The sequence below is a fragment of the Falco peregrinus genome, chromosome Z (genome assembly GCF_023634155.1).
Source record: "Falco peregrinus isolate bFalPer1 chromosome Z, bFalPer1.pri, whole genome shotgun sequence".
NCBI classification, from domain to species: domain Eukaryota; kingdom Metazoa; phylum Chordata; class Aves; order Falconiformes; family Falconidae; genus Falco; species Falco peregrinus.
The window spans coordinates 83,879,156-83,901,447 of record NC_073739.1 but is presented as its reverse complement, the minus strand read 5'-3'; the positions used below and the strand labels follow the sequence as shown (position 1 = coordinate 83,901,447).

General features: G+C 44.6%; 1 protein-coding gene across 1 annotated transcript in view; it reads right to left on the bottom strand.

The window, feature by feature from the left end:
* DCC (DCC netrin 1 receptor) overlaps positions 1-22,292 on the bottom strand; it is a 558,365-nt gene that overhangs the window by 93,321 nt on the left and 442,752 nt on the right. Inside the window, exon 13 of the mRNA XM_055791107.1 lies at positions 2,367-2,508. Coding sequence (XP_055647082.1) covers positions 2,367-2,508 — 142 coding nt within the window. The remainder of the gene's footprint in view (positions 1-2,366; positions 2,509-22,292) is intronic.

Here is a 22,292-nt window from a genome sequence, read left to right as displayed (position 1 = left end):
AGGAAATAAATAGAAATACATATATATCTATATAAAACACATATACACATAAAACAGACATGCAGATATAGGCTTTAAGAATTGCATGAAGGCTGTACCAGCCCAGGACTAATTTTGGGTTGTCATTCCCGTTGGCTGTGTTCATACATATGTACAAAAATGAATGGAAGTCTGCTTAGTAAAGACATGAAAAATTGTTTTGCATAACTAAGGCATTAATTACATGCTTAACCAAACCAGCTCACAGCTTTTAACATGCAGGGAAAGGCAGGTATACACTCTCCTTCTGCATAAAATTTGCAGGTTAGGAACAAGGTTTGCAACTGAAGAGCATTTTGCTCTCCAGGGCTCCTGATTATCTTCAGAGCACACAGTTCAGGAAAAAAAAAAAAAACAAACAACAAAAAAACCCCAAAAACCAAAAAACCAAAGTCTTATCAATATTGTGAAATAAGTACAAATTCAGAAAGAGATGCTTTCCCTCTGTGGCTAAAGCCATCAGAAAACAATTACAGCAGTGTTCCTGAACATGCCACAAGACTTCCAAGTCCCTGAGGTGGGGATATAGGTTTATCTTTTTCCTTAGTCTATACTGACCACGAAGCACAGGAAAAAAACATGTTTCATTTAATTGCAAACATTCTCTGGAGAACGCTCATAATTTAAAAAAAAAAAAAAAAAGCAGTTTAACATTTCGCTGACGTGGAAGCCTATTCTAAAATTGATAGTGGCTATTTAAAAACCCACCTTGGAACTCTAAACTCGTTTGCTATTGCAGGTGTTCTTACCAATCCTGTGAAGCACCTCCCTACCCAACAGCAATGCCACTATGATGTCAAGTGCCTCCGTGTTAATATTTAAAATGTACATTTAGAAGACCCACGGAGCTCAGTCTCCAGCAAGTGCAATATATGCGTGTGGAAAGTAGTAACAAGGTCTGGATATTTTCCTTCATTGCTTTCTCAAAATATGTATTCCCAAGCTCCATTAAAAATAATAAAAACCAAACAAAAAACCAAACAAAAAACCCAAAACACTTTAGGGGCTGCAGGGAGGGGAGGGCTGGGGCTGCCTGCAGCCCACACTCCCACCAGGGCTCCTGCAGCAATTTAAGCTTGGAATAATTCCAGTTAAGGCAAGACTTTGTTCAGGACGTGGGGATCTACCACAAGAGAGATTAATCTACTCTGCTCCGAGTGGCTTTAACCTCCTGCAGCCCTCCCCCCTCGCTGAGGGCACGATCCGCAGGGATCTGCAGGGATGGAGCTACGGAGGTCCCTGCCTTTGCTCTGGCACTTTGCATAGCTATGGCTTCTCCTCTAAGCCATCAGAGCAGCAGCGACTCAAAACATCTGAGCAGCTTCCACCATGTTTTCTACTTGATCTGCCAGAAAAAAGATCCTTTCCAACTTCCCGAACGTGCTCTGCACACTATCCCCCCCCAGAAAGTACTTGGCTGTCGTGCAGCCACTAGTGATGAAGCCTTCACAAGGGGTCCCGGGGAGGGGGTGGGGGTGGGGGGGGGGTGTGGATGTTTGTCCACGAGCCTAAGTGAGATGACCAAGATGAGATTTCAGTATTTAAGGTCTTGGTCATAAAAAAGCTCTCCTTTTGCTTTTATTTCAGTTTTCAATAAGATGCTGTTTTTCCTTCCCAACCAGCACGTGGTTATTATTTCTTCTGCAATATAAAATTACTTCTGATTCTCACAAACCACACTTTACACCTGGAAGTACATATAAAGTAGGTCATCTGAGGTACAATCGTCGTTATGCTGAATTCAGTAGCAAAGGTGCCACTGACTTTGACAAAGTTTAATCATCCGCCTTGATGCTTTGGCTGCTTTCTCAGTTATCTCTTGGGCACAATGCAAGAACCCAGCTGAAATTCATTTTCACATACCAGAATTCACCACTACCCTTACGACCCTCACCTGGCTGCTTTCATTCTTCGCAATTATAGTTTCGCTATGATCTACTCTTGTCCTTTTTATTCGGTGAGGAGGTATTTTCCATTGAAAATCCAAGGAAATCGATAATTTTGCACCCAGAAGATAGATGATGTTGGCTGAGTGCTCAGAAAAAACCAAACCCCAACAACTGAGGCTTAAGATACAGGAGGCAAAAAATTCAGCTTCAAATTCATGAATGACAAAATCCAGGAGACAAACATATGGTAAAAATATTAAGGAAAAAATAGGTTTGGAAAAAAAAAAAAGAGCACGCCATAAAGGCTGTCTCTGTACAACACAATAAATGCTACCTGCCAGCAAAGAAATCAATGTTTCCTTGAAGTGCAAGTATATTTTATTCCCAAAGCATTTAATTCATCAAAAACTTGCAAGGCTGTACCATGTGAACACTGACCTGTGAACAAGTACCAGAGGTTGTTTGGCTCCAGTGTTTCAATCTCACCCCTGCGGGTAGTCTTTCTATGTCGGATTTTATAGCCCGTAATAAATCCATTCTGAGTACCTGGTGGTGGAGGTGACCAGCTAACTTTGATGCTCTGTAACAGAAGAGATATTATTGTTGATTTCCAACCCCCCAAGAAATAACAGAAATAAAGCACATTAAATGAATGGGGGGGGGGGGCGGGGGGAGGAGAAAGGAAAAGGCTATTTTTCTAATAGCAACATGCATTCAACTAAGCTGTTATTTTGGGAAGAAAACCAAATTGGATCTAGACGCTTTCACGGTGGCGTAAAGCAAAGTGTACGTCCTCTAGCAGTGGATGGCTATACACACAACGGATGTCTACAGAAAATTTTCTCCCTTTTCAGGAATTTTTCATTTCACCAGGTCACTGGAATACCTATGGCACTAGAAATACCAGCTCTGGCGTTGAGCAGACACTGCGGCTCATTTCGCTTTCCAGCCCCACGTGCCTCTTGTTGACAGTAGGATAGAGATCTCAGCCTGAGCAGCAACAACGGTTCCGTCCCATTTTAACTCCACGGACGTTCAGAGACGTTACTGCACCCTAGTTATATCAATGCAAAGAGAGTCAAACCTCCTGGGAATAAATTCTTGCCGATCCCAACACTTCCGAGCATCTCCATGGAGCCATTCATTGGGCAGCATCAGCAGCAACGCAATTAACCAAGACCAACTGCTTATTTTTCCCTGCTGGATTGTACAAGGGATCTCACCCCAGCTGAACAGCCCAACCCGAAACCATCCCCTACATGGCCAGCCACCCATCTCTGCCACCGCTCTCCTTGCAGAAAGGTCTGAAGGAGTTTTATCACCATGACACAGAAGCCAGTCCACGTATGTGGCCAGTCCTGTCACCTTCTTCTTCCTCCCCATGCCCAGCAGCTTTGTGCCATGCTGCAGCCACTGCTCTCTGCTCAACCCTGTCCCTTTGCCATGAATCCCACCACCATCACTCCCTTATCACCAATGGATCTTTTTCCTTACGCTGCGGCAACTGCCTTTCTTCAGGTGCCTTTTGTGAGGGATCTCATCAAAAGGCTTTAGGATACCCAAGCCAAGGATATCAACTGGATCTCCTTGCCCACGTGCTCAACAATTCCTTTTTTATTTTTTATTAAAGTCAAAAGACTTTAATAGGCATGTGAAGCTGGGCTTTCCACCACAAAAGCTGTATTGATCCTTCCTCATCATATCATGTCCATCCATATGTCTATTCATTCTATTCTTTACTGCAGTTTCTATCAGTTCATCCAGGCGAAACCACCAAATTTACTGAGCTGGACTGATAAGAGAGCTGACATCGTACATCAGCATTTCTCTGCTAAAACAACCTGGGCACCAGCTGTTCCTTCCAAGTCTCCGATCCTAGTGTACTTTCACTCAGCGCAATACGAGCTATTCAGGGTACTAGAGTTTTCTCGCGATTGTATCTCTACCATCTCTTATAGCACCGTCTTACAAATTTTTAGACAAAAAGAAGTCAACTGCATCACAGTGGATAGTTCTTGACCAAACACAATTTATTACCATTATTGAGTTGTTTAGGCCCTGCATAAATACGTTATAGCACATATCAATTTAATTATTGCAATAGAAAAATCAGTTTTGCAAATATACTGCCCAGTGATTTATTGTTACAATCAATTATACATTTCAAAATCAATACTTTGGGGTTTCATTGCTGAGTGAAATAATGCTGAAGTTTTTGCCGTAGGGCAGAACACACTCAATTTCTGAAAGCAGAGCATGACTGTTTTAAAACTGTAGTTGGGTCACTTTGCATATTGAAATTGCCTACATATAAAATGTTTATGGAGACTGCAAACACCCACAAAGTGCCTTTAAAACCTATTTCTGTTGACAGTTCTGGGGACATCTACAGGTAATGCAATCTTTGGTACCGCTGCACTCCCAACTCTTCCCATCTCTGTACGACGTTGAGCCACAGTCCCACCACGGGGACTCAGCACCTGTGAATATTCCAGCCCAGCTATGAGAAGACACTTCCAACACCCCATTTCCCAGGTGGAGAAGAAAGCAGAGCATTTGGATGTTTTCCCAGAGGAAGAAAAAATAATCCATCTTTCCCCTGCCCCTTCCAAGAGCAACAAGAAAAACTCTTCCATCACCCCAGCTGCCCCCATCCATGAACAAAAAAACAAATGGAAGAAGGAACAATAAAGAAGTGGAGGGACAGGAATGCTTCCAGGGACCTGTCGCACAGCTCATGCAGGTGGGTGGCTACAGGAATGATTTGTAGATTCAAAAATCCCATCAGAACGGACAAATCACACTGGTGTCTCAGTCCAGAAAGTGCAGTAACACCAACTTTTACCCAAAGGTGCAGCTTACAGAAAATTTACCACTAAATCAGCTGATAGAAACCACAAACGAATTTTGAAAGAAATCCCATGCTTCCAAAGACCTTCTGATGCCCCAGACATTTGACTGGACCTTTGAGTGGTCCACCATCTTTTTTCAAATCACAGGCTCCATTTTGTCAATTTATTTCAAACAACAACAACAAAAAAGATCTCCGAGCTGCCTGTCAGCTGAAACATCTAGGAGGCCCCAAGACAATTTGCTGCCCTCCAGGAGAGGCAGCAAGAGCGCTGGTTGCACACATTCTGAGGAAGGGTTCTCCAGGCCAAACAAACACTTTCTTGCAAATGGAACAATACTCAAGCAACAGATCTGCCACTGGGGTGGCTTAACTCCTCAATGGGGCCAGTCAGCAATCATTTAAAAGACTGATAGATGGTATAATGACTTTGGAACTGGAGCAGGAATGGCTCCGGTCCCTCTCAAGCCATTTCACCATAAGGTTGCATGAGCCTTGCACAGGGATGCTCCATGTGGGACCCTGATGAGGCAGCATTGGTCCTACCTTTCTGAGCAGAGAAAATGCTGAAGGCTCCCAAAGGAAGGGCACAGCAGCACAAGGGTGACAGTGTCCAAGCAAGTTCTCCAAGCATATCCAAGCACATGCCCAAACAGAGCAAAGGACCAAGCCTTCTGCACACAGGCATAGTACTGCACGTGTGCAATTACTTGGGAGTTTTATACATGCATAGCTTTTAGGGATATAAGGAACTATTGAAGTCATCCTATTTCTAGCCTGACCTTGACACTAATTTGATTTTTAAAAAGACGAGTTCCAACAGAAGCATCCAGGCACTTGGAGCTGTGACACCTGCAAGCACAGAACAGTTTTTATGAGACCCCAAATATCCCTTCCTCTGCCTTGAAGTCAACAGTGACTGCATCTCCCTGCACAGCAGGTCCCTCAGAAGTAACGGCTTTGATCCAACACTCAGAGTAGAATAAATAAGAACTTCCTTATGATTAGAGGAAAAAGCAGGTTCTTTACAGATCCACCTAAAGCTGTCACTTGAACGGCAACAGTTCACTTTCACCTCAACCTGGTCTCCATGGACACCGCAACGATGCTTTTTATCAATAGTACTTAATGTGTGACCCTTTGCTCCACGAAAATCAATGACTAAGGTTCTAACAGGCTTCTTGTCCTTTCTTCTGCTTAAGAGAGAGCAGTAACGACTAGTGCTCTAATCCTTCACGCTTTATCTGAGAGGTAACCAACAGCAAGAAAATAGTTCCTTTCTGTTATACCAGGATTCCTAAGGAAGCCATAAAAGGAAGCCAGCTTCAAGGCGATTGTAGGAACCTCTTAGTCCTGGTTGGAACGTAACATGGAAAAGTAGTATAAAAGGTTGCTGGCCACCTCCCATTTTCTGAAATACGCCTTTTTCAACAGGAACGTGGTCCCTTTCATGCACCATGAAGAAATCACCCTGAGCAGCTCAGACACCCAGCACAGCCCTGGCTCAGAGCTGCAAACACCCGGGATTGTTGCAAAACAGCCCTTTAGAGATTGCAAACTACGTGGCATGATCCCTCCTAGTTTGACTGTATTTGCTAAACCTTTTCAGGGAGAACAGATGTTGACTCCAAGAGTTCTAACCAAATCTGAGGTGAAACTTTAACATCTTTCCTGCAGTTTCCAAAACCACAGGATATTTCCATTTTCCCATTTCCACAATTATTTAGTAGAATAAGAAAAAGCTGAGGTATTATCTCTATATGGATTGGAAATGTAGACCACCAGAAATCTCACAAACCTTAGAAAGTCAAAGTTTCTAGATGTGCAAACACCATTTGTCAGTTCATTTTAGTCAATAATCCTCTGACTATAAATATTTATAAACATATTTGCAAACGTTCATTTAGCTATAGTAGCAGACAACTAGCACCTGCTTTATGAACTTTCTCTGTTGCACTCTGTCCCTGCACATAAGCTTTTCTTCTGATTTTTTCTTTACTAAGCCCATTCTGTGGTTGCTTTTTTTCCCCAGTCAAAGTTCAATTATCCACAATCAAACCAGCCAGATACAAAAATCAAACCTTTGACACAACAGAGCCTTGAAGTGATATGCTGGAGTAAGGCTCCAAAACTCACCAAGATTTTCAGCCGTCACATGCCTTAAGGGTGGGTGGGCTATTCTGCTTGAAAAGTGGAGCAAAACTAAACCAAAATGGGAATAACGCCTGTGTAAAAATACTCAGGGCGCATCCTGAGCTGACAAAGAGCACTGGGATGGGATGGGATGGGATGGGATGGGATGGGATGGGATGGGATGGGATGGAGTGGGGTAGGGGTCACAGAACTCTTAGCACCTTTAAAGGGGACAACAGGTGCTACCCAGGATCAGTCCAGAGATTTCACATTTTTAGAAAAAAACTTTCATGAGTTAAAATTTTCCACCTACCAGCTGATGGTGAATTATAATCTTTATATATATATATGACTGAGGTTAAGCCAGTTAAAAGGCAAAGCCTGACCAATTGCAAGGTAGGGGAGGGAAATAAAGCTAGAAGAAGAAAGGCTGTTGTGAATTTGTGTAGATTAAGCACCTAGAACACCTCTTATTTGTAAAAAGTTGGGAAAAGTTCAACAAATTAATAACCTGATGATTTCATGCAACAAAATGGGCTTCGGTCCCTTCATAAAGCATCTTGAGGTTTTGCAGAGCTATTTTACATCTTACACACTGCCTTTGTTCAGCTTTTGCTAGTAATAGCAACGGGCATGACGATACCCAAGGTCTGTCAAATGTTGTGGTGACACACGTTCAATATGCTGGAGAAGAGCAAGCAAAGCAAGGCCACAGCCACTCCCAAGGTTCAGTGGTTTCAAGACACGCCGAGGGCAAGCATTCCCCTCCTAAGGCTGTGATTCCTTGAAGAAATGAAAATGTAAATACCAGCATAGAGAAGCTGGACCTGTCAGGAGCAAAGCTTATAGCCAAAACCCAACACACGGCCCCAGACACAATTGAAAATCATTACAACCCCCCAGGACATGGCATAGGAAGTGTCACAACCACTTTGACTTCTCTTCCATCCTTAAAACCCCCACTTGGGACCTGGCTACGATACATCCTAAGGGCTCCTCAAGATCTGCTAGGAAAGTTGTCCCGTGCATCTGAGAGCGAGCCTTCCTGCGCTTCCCAGAATCCATGGGAATGTCTGACTACGGCTTTTTTAACTGCTATTAATTAATCTTGGCCTCAGTGATCTTCTCTGGGTGAACTGCATGTTCAGAGGCATTCTGGCTTCATTTGCTAACAATTACATCCAAACAACCTGAACAGCTCGCAGAAAACTTGCCTTGTGTCCCAAATCAGGTATGTTTGAAAAACAGGTAGGATTCAAGAAGGGATTTAAAAAAGAAAGCATTTAACAAATATGTCTAATCCTCAGGTGTACTTTGAAAGAGGCTAGCGCTTCAGAAAAGAAGAAAATCAACATGTCGTTGGCACAGTAAGAGGTGCTAAAGCCTGGCATAACTGCAAAATAATAATTTTACCGAGAAATTAAGCATCCTGAAGTGAACTAAAGAGTACTGTATTGTTTGTTTGGGGTTTTTTTGGTGGGGTTTTTGTTTGTTTTGTTTTGTTTTGTGTGTTAATTCTCTCCCAATAGATAAATTCCCAGGAAATAACTTTGTCTATACTATGCAGGTGGCACAGAACCTTCTTACCTAACACTATAAGGAAAGTCAAACTATTTAGAAGTCAGACCTCTGGAGCCTACTGAGATCCTGTAAGATTTTTTTTTTTTTTTTTTTTTTTGTAATGAAATCAGGACATCTTGTTTGGAAAGGCTTTAAGCCATTATTTTCAACGCTCTGGGAGAACAAATTCAGCTCTGTTATTTGCTAGTGGCAGCCCGACCATCAGCAGTTCACCACCTATCTGCCTGCCGTGTGGTTGAGGCTCCCAGCTGTCCGTGTGTTAGCTTGGATCCGAGTGGGACACAGAAATACCTTTAGAAAACATAACAGGAGGCCCAGGGCAAGAAAAGAAAAAGGAGAGCATTTCACAGCATGTGCCATGAACACCCAAAGTCCTGCTAGAAACAGCTGAAAGCATCAGTGGTCAAAGACGATGGGATTTTTCATGTGCTGATTTGCACGGTGAGGAGCAGGAATGAGGTTTGGATCTATTTTTTCCGAGCAGCTCTGCTCTTTTCTGACCCTTACTGACTTACTTTCCAGCAAAGCCATTCCCAGACTTTGATCCCATGCCTTCCAGCATGGTCCTGGGCTTGGAAACGCAGCTGCTGGGACACACGGCTTCATTTCCCAGGCTGGCAGCGAGACTGCAGCTGTACTCACCAGAGAGCCCAGCCGAGCAAACAGCATCCAAACCCTGTTACGGTACGTGCACGAGGGATACACAAAGGCACCGGGTTTTCCCAGCCCCTGCTGCCACCCCTTGGATCCGCTCCCACCATCTCACAGGCAAGGGGTTCTCCTTTTACAACCAGCATGTAAGCTGCAAATTAATTTACAAATACGTGTTGAGGCTGTTGGCAGTTGCCTTGGATACGAGCAATTTTTACAATCCCCAGCCACGGGGTTTCATAAAACCACTTTTTTTCACCCCAAAAGAAGAGAAGAAAGAAAAAAATTGGAAGGACCGTTAAGGTATGAAGACCTTTTCAGCCAGTATTATCTCCTCAGGGAATATTTCTCTTCTGAACTACATCTCCAGACAGCCCTTATATATAAAATTGCATGATCAAATGCTTAAACCATTTGATCATCACAGATGTAAACAATAAAATAAAATATTAAAAAGTGATAGTCATGATATACTAGGGGAAAAAAACCCTGCAAGATAAAACCTCCTCTGGGTGTCTTCACTAACTTAAATACACAAGAGAATGAAACAGAACAAAATACAAGGCTTGGAACAGTCAGGAACCTCAGGCAAATCCTTGGTTCTAGTGGCAAAGGAATAAAACAAACACCAAAATAAATAGAGAAAAGTCATCATTTTCTCTCTGCAAACATAGACACTTCTAAGGCATGGCTGCTTCCAAAATTTGGTTCTATATATTTAAAAAAGACTTGTGAAATAATCGTGTACAGTGCAACCACGTGCTCTTTAGCTTGCTGACATAAGGACATTCCCAAATAATATGCTTAGATGAATATCTAAAACATTTTTTTACCGTTTCAAAATTGGTGAGATTCCTCTGAGCTACGTTTAGACACTTAAAATGAACCCAGCCACAGATACAGGAGTTTTAGAAGTCAAAGTTAGGGTAGGCAAACCTTGCATTCAGTTTTTCATTTTATTAAGCAGAAAAGTGGGCCTTTAGTCCTTTTTAGATATTTTGCGGCAATTTTGCACATTTCATCATACAATTAAAACTAACCCCTACTGATTTTGTAAGTACATTTGAGAACAAAACCTTTTAAAGTAACTATGAGATACCATTGGCTTGAAATGCTCTTGTTTTTAAAGAACATGGTACTCATGAAAATTTTCAAAGCTTTGACTTCTCATTCAAAGTTGGGCTAGAAAGTTTTCATTGCGAAAAAAACCCTCTGTAATAGGAAAACCCCTCTACAATATATCCCCGCAGCTGTAGTGATGTCTCTCTTTTAATCTCAAAATGTTCATGTCAATGAAAATTTTCATTTTCATTCATTCCTTCTTTTTTCTTGACACAGTTACTCACAATGAACGTTTGCTCTCAGCTCTTCCTCCTTCCGCTGAGGATGCTCTCTCTCCTTTCAAGTGACCCGGCGTGCATGGAGCTGAGAACCCCTGGAATACCGACCAGCAAACAGACACGGATGCTGCTGGCAGCATCCCGGCCAGGCAGGGCTCCTGTCTCTGCCCAAGGGATGCTACAGTGCCTGCACGGCATTCACTGCCGTCACTCAGTGACATTCCTTCACATCACTCAGCAGCTGCCAAAGCCACTTCTGGATACACGGGATGATTTTTATTCAGATCGGTCAGGCATGGCTGAATTTCACTTCCTTCCTTCGACACACCTGCTAGACACCACCAGCTTGGAGAGGGCTGCAGTCAACTACACAAGAAAACAAACTGGAACTTTACAAGTCCAGGGATCAAAGCAACTATCAATACTTCCATCAAGTTTTCAATTACAAATGCATTTAATTGATTAGCACTTAGCAGCACCTGTAGTTGGCTATAGTGTAATTACTGATTATACTGATACTGATTACTTGAACGATATCTGCCTGAGAGCCTCATGATTAAGAGTGTGTAAAGCAAAGGGCACAAGATTCAGACCAAAATCAAAACCTCAAGAATATTTAAAATATTTTTTCCTGGTTTAAATAATGTTAATGCATGCGCCTTTATGATGCTGTGCTGCTATGAGGGGCTTCCCAGAGACCCGTCAAAGGCAGCTAACTCCCTCTTTCTCCATGCCCATCAGCACAAACGACAAGACACCATCACCACCACAAGCAACAAAAGAAAGAAATCAAAAAAGCACAATGAAATACTGCATCCCTAAACCTGTTCCTTAAATATTTATGCTCCTGCAGCCAGTAAAGGAGGTTCCTCCAGTTATAACATACGCAACGGAGTGGTGCACACTGGAGTTCCTGCATCCGTGACCTGCCTGAGCCCATCGCAGCCTGACGCCAATTCTTCGTACCATTTTTGTATCGAGCCACTGGCACTCTACTTTTGGCAAATGAGATGTTTTCAGATCCAGACTGGCAAAATGCTAAGGGCAACAGAAGTTTGTGAGTCTTAACGTGCATGAAGGTTGTTGTGGTGAGGTACCGCAGCAGCGCAAAGCACACCTGCTTCCCAGGATGCACTGTCAACCTGGAGAGCATCTCTTTGGGCCTCCGACAGAAAAAAGCATAAAGGTAGTTCAGATTTAAAGGCCTAATTTGGTCACAGAAAAGACGCTATTTTGGGCACAGAGGTTAGTCAGTGAGTTTCGAAGAGAAAGGAACCATCGGGTGCTATTCAAGCATGCGTCGTGCACTGGAATGGCTCCCTGAACCCAATGGTGGGCCCTGAGAGAGGGCTGGGATGGGTTTTGAACAGGATCCTGAGCAAGCAGCTAAAAAGAGGTAAATTCCACAAATGGGTTTAAAGCTGTGGTTGAGCTGCTGAAAGATGGATGATGATGATGATGATGATGATGAATAAGCCTATTAAAAAGGCCAGGGACACCAGAAGGTATCGAAACATCTGCAGAAGGAAGAGAAGAACTGCCAGATGTTGCTGGGGTTGGTGATTTTTATATCCAAATAGGAATATTCTGGAAAGCAAGTTTTACAACCAAGGTCCAAACTGATTTATTCTTAAGGTTGCGTTAAGACCTCCCAAGTGTCCTGAACATCGTGGACACGCACAAGTCACCCACCCTGCAGCCTCCAGCATGTTGAGGGGATCAGCTGAGAGCCACAGCCACCCGGCAGCCCAAGCTACTGCCGCACGCCTGGGCGTCCAAGAAAACCTTTCTGCACGGAGAAAGAGGAGATGTGAGATTTGAGGAGCTCATCCTTACAGAAAGCAAACCCAGCAAACCCACCATCCCACCCATCCATCAAACTTTGCGCACCCTCACGGCACTCATCTCCTTTCCCAGATGATGGTGTTTCCAGAAAACATACGAGGTCTTCTCAGAAAGCCACCAGCGTCCTGGCTGCCTGCATAGCAAGAAGGAACAAGCCTGGCAGCACGCCCCAGCCATGCCCCCACGTGTAGTAAGCCCTGAGCAACTCCACCACAACATCACCTGCCTGGCACCCACCTACTGCCAGGGGACTTTGGCTAGTATTTAAGGGTAAAAACCTCTAGCCATCTTCATTCCGTGACCCTCTTGCAAATCAGAAACAACATAGGAATTTGGTACAAACGTCCCTCTAGAGAGAAACCACATCAGCGGCAGAACCAGTACTCCTTTCCCCAGTACAGGGACCACACAGTTCTTTAGGAGCGCTGGCCCCGTTCTCTAGGGAGCAAGCGAGGATGCTGCTGGGGGCTTGCTGGGGGCTGGGTGACACCTCTCCCACAGCCACCCTGGCCGTGCTCCGCCAGAGAGCACCATGTGTGCTTCCCATGCTTGTGTCCAAACCCAACAAGCGTGAGCCACCTGTGAGAGACACAGCTCACAAGCTCCGGGGGTCTCCAGGGGTTCTGCAAGCTGGACCAGCAGCCAGGCTCCAGCTCTGTAAATCCTCCTCACTCCCTCCCAGCCATGGCCGTTACTCATCCTTCGCTCCTCCCTTCCAACGCGCTGCAGCATTACAGACCCTTCCTCCTCCTCTGTAACTTGCTACGTGCCACGCGCCCGCCAACACTCCCCTTGAAGGACGGTACCAATTCCCATCAATTTTCAGAAGACTAACAGCTTGTTACAGGGTAATGGGTGAGGGAAGGAGGCCTCAAACAGAAGGCAGGCCTCAAACAGCCTGCTACTTCACCTCCATCTTTCACAACACCAACACGCACATTTCTGTACAGCTCAAGACCTGAGTCTGAGGTGACACCGATGCGGCAGAGGGTTTGCAACCTCCCAGCGCAGAACTTCAAGTGCGTTTCTAGCAGTTTCTCTGCTTGGGAGATGGAGGTGCACAGAGCACCGTTCCCAACACACACGAGGCATGGAAAGATGCAGGGACGATTAGCCAGGCTGTGGATTTTAAAGAGAAACACTTTTGCTTTTCTCAGTTTTTAGGTCAGGCTAGGACGGGTCCCATCCCACTCCCCAGGACTGCGGAGCAGCAGCCAGGGGAAGGAAAGCTCCCTCCCAAAAAATGCCGACAGCAGGGCTGGGGAAGGACATCACGACGTGTCTGTGCAACACGGAGCTATTTCTGTTTCTTTTCTTTCTGTAACAAAAAACACACCCTGGGAAATACCTTCTTAAGTTTTGCTGACAAAACTTCATTTCTTTAATTTCTTTGACAACATCCTCGAATTGCACGTGTTTTCTGTGCCCTATTCAAAACGGGCACTTTGAAGTACTTCCAAGCTTTGTTACATCCCATTTATTCACAGAAGTGATTATACGAATATATCTCCCTAAGTTTGGGGCTGAATGCTAAGAAAACGTGGTTTTGTAAAACTGTGTTTCAACAGTGGCATAGCAGTGAAGTTTATATCAGGAAAAATGAAGGCACTCTGGCATCTTCCCTGGGGTCACTCAGAATCCTTAGGTCACTCCAGGGCCCTGTTCCTCAGCCTGTGTTACTAGCTCAGCATTTTAAAACCTGCCCACTGCTTAATTCCTCCCCAGTCTGTACCCCAAGGCTGATCTTACTCATTAATTCTGATTGCACATTATCAGCGCTTCTGCTTTGAGTTTCCCGAGTCTCCAACACCCTGGCTGAAATACAAGGGCAGGGCAGGTATCACACGTTGCCTTAAATAACTCCAGCTCCAGCCAGCTGTGAAAAAAGCATTGTCTTCAGTAATTGTTTCTGGGTTTCTTTCTACATTTTTTTTTGTTTAATTGTATTTTTCTTTCAAATCCAAAGTGCTGGAGGTCCCCGCAATTATCATGGGACCCAGATGCCAAATTCATCTGGGAAAGGTAAATGAGTGGAAGTCACTAGACGACCGAACACACGATATTGATTTTTAGGATTAATGACGGGGGTCATTCAGGATAGGCCTTTAAATTTTGCACCCATTGGCATCTCTTTAATTAAAGACATCTCATTCCCTATGGATGTTCAATAAAATGAAGCGGTGCTCCAGAAAACATCAGCTCAGACATAAAAATGTTATTTTCTCGTTTCCAGTTCTTCCAACAAGCACTTTTGCTTCAGGGACCTGCAGCTAGACATTTTGAATCAGCATCAAAGCTGCTGTTCGGGCAACTTTCAGCATCATCCCAGCACCACCACCCCCACCTCCCCCCATCCCCCCCCCACCCCCACCCCCAATCAGCCTGAATTTGCAGAATTCAATGCGATTTGCCTAATTCTCTGTGCACCAAAAAATGATACCAGTCAGTGATAAGCTTAAGGCAAATTTCTGAGGCTTGAAAGACTTCTCCTGAAGGTCTCCTATTAAATGTATTTATAATTGGTACCTTAGTTGATATAGAGACCTGCAGAAGGATATTCTTCCACAGGGAAGGACACTGGATCTAGCTCAGCTTCAACTGTTCTTTACTACTTAGAGCTGAAAAGTCCAAGTTTGTTATAAATCTGCTGTGGACATTCAAGGTTGGGATCATCCCAATTAATCTATGTCCATAGCTGAAGCATCCCAGTGCTTGGTCACAGAAGGACGTATCACCTATCTGAACCTTCAGGAGCTGCCTGCACCTTATCACTAAAACAAGCAGCACTTAGCATTTCAGATGACAAAATTAAGTGCCTAAAGTTTAGGTGGAACGAGCAAAGTCAGGCACTCTGTTGATTCAGATTGCACCTAAGCCATGTTGGAAGAGAATTTAATATCAAAACAACAATGGAAAGCAACAGACATGTCACTGGAGTGGTGGAGGTTGGAAGGCACCTTTGGGGTCATCTACTCCAACCCTCAAGTACTCATTTGATGCTTGTTCAGAGACAACCCATCACGGTTCACATTTCCAAAGGCAACCTGCGCCACTGACATCTCCCCTGTGCTCCACGGGGACCCGGCTGGCTTGGTGTCCTGCCACAGGTGGCTAGGGGATGCTGTCCAACATGAGAGACCACAGCCCACCCCACACTTCAGAGCACCAGTCCTCATTAGCAGCCTCATTATCTTGAATTAGGAGCATGAAGACAATTCTTTCGCTCAGTTTCCTGGGGGCACTGCAGCCCTCCCAGCCGGCAGCTCCCACCCTCAGGCTCAGCGCTGCACATGCCACCGCCGCACCATCCAGCCCTCCCAAAGGAAGAGGCTGAGCCTTTTAGCTCATTTTTTCCTTGGAAGCAGTGTCCAGAGTCACAGCTCCACAGGGCAGAAGGGATCTCTGTAACGGTCCCCTCCGTCCCTTGCTCGCTGCAAGAGTCTGTGACTCCTCCAGATTAATTCTTGTCTGAACGGGATCAAGCAGCAAGTTGGTTCTGCCTGACCTTGGGAGAGGGGACAGCTCTGTTCAGTTAAACATGCACAAATAGCTTATTTTGGTCTATTTTGGAAGTTTTACTGTATTTTCAAGGCACAGACAGGCTTACACGATGCCATCAGAATGAGTGACAAGCCAAACTTTGGTTACAGCCCTGCTGCCCAGTGCACCTACCTTAAAATTTATTTTCCTTTCAGAAGAATTAATGATGTAATGTTAACAATAAAGGAAGGCACAACAGAGTTGTCAAGAAAAATGAGAAATAATCCCAGCCACAGTCCTGAACAAAGCTCTCTGCAGTAAAGCGTGCGGTGACCTAAATAGCCTAGCACCTGGTTGTTATGCTTTGCCTAGGTAATAAATACAGCAACCTTTAAAAATGGATTTTAGAAAATAACCTGTTACATCAACAGTGGGGTGGATTCCCACCTGATGCTCATAATTAACCACCTCAGCCGGGAGGATCACTAAAAAGAAATGTCTGTGAAGAGCAGAGGTGGCATTTCAGGCAGTTCTGATCCTTAGGGCTATACCCCTCTCACTAAAAAAAAGTTGCAGTGTAAGAATTATGAAGACAGTGATGGATGTGAGTCCCACCTGCTCTCATTACTACGAGCACAATATTTAGACCCTCGAGGGAGGAAAAACTGTCAAAATGTTAAAACAATTCCAAGTTTTCTGAAGTCACCAAGGAACTTCACAGCGGTGTGCCCAACACACTTGTTCACTAAGTAAATTTAAGTTACTGGTTTCAAAGCAAGCCCCTTTTAGTCCATCAGGCTGCCGTAACATCCTCCCTTCACCGGGCAGAGCCTGGCAGAAGGCCCCCTACCCCTTCATTCACGCCACTGAAGAGCTTAGGCCTGGCTGGTGGGGAGCCACCACCGCGGTGGTGGGACCGCAGCCTCCCCTGGAGTGATGGTCACTTATGGTTATCCCAAAGGAGCAAGCACCTTCCAGCAAAATATCTATAAATACGGAGCAATGAGGCATGGCGGGTCTTATTCAGCCGCTTTGACCTCCACTCAGCACAGCGCTGTTCCAGAAATGTCACCACCGCATCGCAGTTTTCTTCCTAGGAAACACACAGGACCAGCACCTGCATATTCTGACCTCTAGCCGTTTTACGAAAAGGCAGAGCAAAGCAGCAGATAGTGCAGTCACAGTAAATCAAGATCACCGTGGGTGTCAGCATCTTCTTTTTGGGTTAACATGATTGTTTCTTTCTGGTTTTCTTTCCTTTACTGTATAGTTTTATTTGCTAGTGGCACATCGTCACTTGGGTGCCACCCAGTAGATAAAGAGGGAAATTTTCACTTCACAATACCATCTCACATTGCTAATTTGTCTTAACTTTATGGGAAGAGGAAAGCAACCATCAAAAAATTAAGAACTTTTGTCATGCGCTGGTCGTGGGAAAATCATTTCAGAGCTTTTTCCAGTCGGAGTAAATTACACCAGATGTCAGCTCTTAGAAATTCCAGGCTGTCATTACACTGACAAAAATAAGTATTTTGGTCCCGGTTTTATCCAATGGGAAAACAAGCTATACAGCAAAGATAAACAGTCAAAATAAAATATTGTCAAAAAACAAAAAAAAAAATCCTGCAGATTTCACTGAGCCCAGCTCAGCCACGCAGGTGAAGATGCTCACAGCCTGTGGATGAACCAGCGGAGAGGCACTGGGAGCAGCCCCCAGCTGGGCTTAGCACAGAACCTGACCAACGCAGACCCCAGCGGATCTCATGGCCTCATCCAGCAAAAAACAGCTCAAGGGCAGACAGGTCCACGCTGCAAAACCTGGAGCTGTAGTTCATCTCCTCAGGGTTCAGAAATGCTTGGGCCAGGTCAGGTGTGTGAAGGCACAGCGCAATGCCGAGTACGTGTACCAACTACATGTTGCACCAGTAATTTAATTCCTGACAATAAAAAGGCTGTCAAAATAGCAGGCATTTAACATAACACCCCACCCCCCCGCAGAAAAACTCCACTGACAACTAAACCAAATAAATACCAAACCTCTAGTAACATCCACTGAGGTGCAGTCTTTGTGTAGAGTAAGACACCCTTTCTGATATTGCATGAGCATTATTATTTTTTTTTTAAATACACATATGACCCATCAGTTCATCCAAACCCCACACTCCTTATCGTTGTGCCCAAGACGCCAGTGGAAACACTCAGGATTTACGTGAGGATGTGCAGCATATGCCCTGCTCCACAAAAATGTTATTTCTCCTGGTGAACGCTCTGTAAACTCCATTTCAATAAATAACTTGGACAAAAGGAGCAAGGTGAAGAGTATCGCTGCGTGTAAATGAAATCCTTACTGAAGAGAAAATGAAAAGGCAGCAAAGATAGAACAAGGGAGACTAAGCACTCACAAAAAAGATCAGCGGTAAATATATCAGAGCGTACACAGGAATACAGGAAACAGTTTAATAAACCAATACAAAGGATGTGAGCAGATTTGGAGAGAGTTAGTTAGCCAAACAACATTTAATACGCAGTTCAGAAGGGACTTACTGAATCGAAGCGCTTCAGCTGTTGCTGCAGATGATGATGGAGTCTCCTCCTTCCCCCTGGTGAGGCAGGAGGTACCCAGCACCATCTGCCCTCACTAGCCAAACAATAACTGTATTTAGTACATTTTAGGACTTAGGCAAACTGCTGCAGCTTCAAAAAAGCGGTCCTGTAGAAGTATCAGATTTTGCATACCACATTTTTCTTCACCATCTAAAGAAACCCCATGGTTAATACACACCGCACAGCACCCTGCCTCACACCTCCTGAACCAAAATTCCCTAAAGCCAAGCAGATTTTTCCTCTTCCATTTTCAATGGATGGATGCTGGATTGGGCCCCTAAACTGTATAATTCAGCACACCATCAGCATAATTTATTCTTCCATCTAATCCTATACCCGTGTAAAAATGCAACCTCCAGCATCTCAAGCATCACTTAGAAGGCGGGGGCCACATCTATTCCTGACAAGTTTTATTCCCTGGGAACCACCCAGGGGGATGCTCCTCACTTCACTCAGATACTGTTCCAACTTCAGCCCCAATAAATGGAAACAAAAAAATATACAAAACTAACTCTCCGGTAGCTCCACTTAGTTTAAAAAAACAAACACCAAATCCCAAACCCAAGCAATCTGAAAAGCACTGGAAGAGCACAAATACAGACTTTCATTCCATAAATATCATGGAATTTAAGCCCAGAAATAGGCTGGTTTATAATTGTTTCATTCTCCAGAGACTGTTCTGTGAATTTTAAAGATGGGACTACGTATGCTTTTGGCTTTAGAAGCGCTATGTGATCTGAACTTTGGGGTTAGGGAGCTATATTTTGTCTTAGGATTTTGTTTCCACCACCACCACCACCGTCCCCCAATCCCCTACACACCAATTCCCTTCGGCAAGGCTATTTTTATAACATCCAAAACTCTTTTATGGCTTCCCTTTTCATTGGTTCAACAACACAAATTAACAAGAAACGTTATTCCTGCTGCTATAGCCGCATTATCAACACGGAATAGGAAAAACAGTCACAGAAAAGCAAAGAAAACCCACTTTAGGTTATATACAATTAAGAGAAAATTCCATAAAAGTCATTAAATGGAAAAAAAAAGAAATCTCATGTTCTGATACTCGTTTAGGCTGGGCAAAAAGACCTCAGGGAAGCAAGAGTAAACATACAGCTCTTTGCAGGTACCTTCATCCTCCCAGAATGGCACAAGCAGCAGTTGCATCAACAGAAAGTGAAGAAATAAATTGACTGGAAATGGGTTTACTTTATTTTCCAAATCTTTGGCATCCTCGCAGGACCCTCCAGCACATCAGGCTGAGCCTGCAGTCCGAGGGAAGGCTCCACGCTGGGATGGGAGATGCTGGGATGCCTTTGCTCGCACCCTGGGGGTGCTGGGTGTGGGACCCCCATGCTGCTGAGCACCCCAAAGCGGGGCCAGTCCACCCCTTCTCCCACCTTTATACCAAATGCAAGGGGTTTTAGTAGCACTTTATGGCGATTAAAATTTTATGAGACACCCACATCAGTTTGGGAGGATGCAAGGATGAAATCCAGGCTGCATTCATATTTACAGACCTGCTGGAAAAGAAAAGAAAAAAAAACCCAAAAACCAACACAAAACCAACAAAAAGAAACCCACACAGGACATACACCATGTCTATTGAGATGGCCCAAAACATATCAGTCTGCCTTGCAGCTCTTCACGGTGTTCAAGAGCCACACCAATTTTCTCAACCATTCAGTGAAAGTGTGATGCCTTTCCATCATTTCATTAAATGCCATTTCTCTGCTGGACCAAACGAAACGCGATGACCCCAGCAGCTCCCACCGGTCCAAGAAGATGCTGGCAGCATCCCTGGGCTGCACAGGGCAAAGGGACAGCCCGGGTGGCAGAGGGACCCTGGTCTGCACCCAACAGGGGCACCCACACCAGCAGTTCAGGGGTTGCAGGAGGGATGGAGCTATGAAAGAACAAGATGGTGGATTTCACCTTTGCTTTGACTGGTCATCGTGAACAGCAAAACCCTGATGCTCGAGCCAGGATGCGAGAAGGGAAGATGTCTCAACAGTGATGTCAACACCCACGCGAGTGTCAAATATTTTCTCCATCCGGGAGATAATTTCATTATCTTAACATTGCCACCCCAGCACCGAAGCCATAAATCTTTTAGGTGCCTAAAATGGAACTTCAGACAAACTAAGTGAAAATGTCACTGGACAGTGGGGACAGAGTTTTTAGGAGGGGCTGTAGCAACGGGACAAGAGGAAATGGTTTTAAACAGAAAGAGGGGAGATTTATCCTGGGTACTGGGAAGGAATTGCTCCCCGTGAGGGTGGGAGGCGCCGGCAGAGGCTGCCCGGGGCAGCTGTGGGTGCCCCGTCCCCGGCAGTGCCCACGGCCAGGCTGGGGCTGGGACCCACCTGGGCTGGGGGGAGGTGCAGGGGGTGGCCGGGGGGGGGTTTAAGGTCCATCCCAACCCAAACCATGCTGTGAGTCTGTGATGATTCTCAGGTCAGGCCTGGGAAAACAAGCACCAGCCACATCCCATCACCTCCTCGCCAAGGCCTGGCTGAACCCCAGAGCACAGCAGCAACCCCCCCTGCCCGCATCCCAGTCCTGTGGGCTCTGGGTACCAGTGTGCAGGGAGGCACGGCTGCACCCTGAGAACCAGCTGCGGGGGATGGATCCCAGCTCCATTTCATGGGTGTCCAACGAAATGCCCTGGCTCTGCTTTGCTGACTATTTTCCTCCCATTTCTGGAGCTGGCTTTGCAGTCACACCACAGCCACAGCTCCTGAGTGCACCTGGCTCGAAGCAGCAGTATTTTTTACTTCTAAATTCCCATCCCAGCTGAAACCTGTTCTGCAGAATGACATTTCTGCTGAGACCCACTCTTCATTAATGGAGTCTATTCTTTTATATTTTGTTTCAAAAAAATTCAGTTCTAGTGGAAATTACTTGAAGAACAGTCTGTAAAGGGTAAATTGCCCGCCCCCCCCCCTTTTTTTTTCAAAGGCGGTCCACACAGCCTGCTCATTCATCCTCATTTCCCTGGGCTCCTAAGACCAGGAAGAAGTTTGGCTTTATTTTCGCTGCTATACAATGCTGGCTAATGCTGCTGTTAGGCTTCCTGCGAATGTCATTTTAAAGGCTCAGTGATAAAACGGTGCAGCCTAAATTGAAGTGACTGCCCAGGTTTCCTCAGCAGCAATGCTCCTTTTTTGCTATTCATGTGACAGAAGCAGCACCCAGACGTGAATGGTGCTGCATTTTACCAAAAAGCAAGGAGGAAGTTTTCTAAGTGAAAATCCTGAAGGACAGACGAAGAGGATGAATGTGATAAAAGTTAGATAAGAAGCAGAAAAAAACAACCCACCAGCTGGTCTCCGTAACTGGAGGCATGCAGCGTATTATTATGCCAACAATTATGTTTCTTTCTATTTATATAGAAAGATGTAAGCTGAATTTTTTTTTTTTTTTAGTAAAAAATCAAATAAACGCTGCTAGTGAAACATCAAATCTGCACAGATAAGATCTCACAAAATAAGGAAAAGCAAAAATTAAGTTCCTGAGAGTAATCAAAAAGCCTTTCTACTCTGCAGTGCAAAGTCTTCTTTCCCAGCTAATTTATTTTTGCCTTAAATGCCTCTTTTCAAGTGTACATTATATGCAGTTTAGCCAAGCTATTATTTTATTGAAGTCTTAAACACACTTCTCCTTCCCCCTCTGTGCCTTTGTCTGCACATGTTTCACAATGGAATCCTACAGGTTTTTGGCACTAATATTTTAACTTTTAATAAGAAAGTTTTGTGTTGGGGGTTGGGTTTTTTTTTTCTTTTTTTTTAAGGACCGGTTTAGCACGGGTGTACAATGAAACCGTAACAAATGCAGGGGAAAATTCAGTAATTATTAGGGTTGACCCTGGCTCCTGGA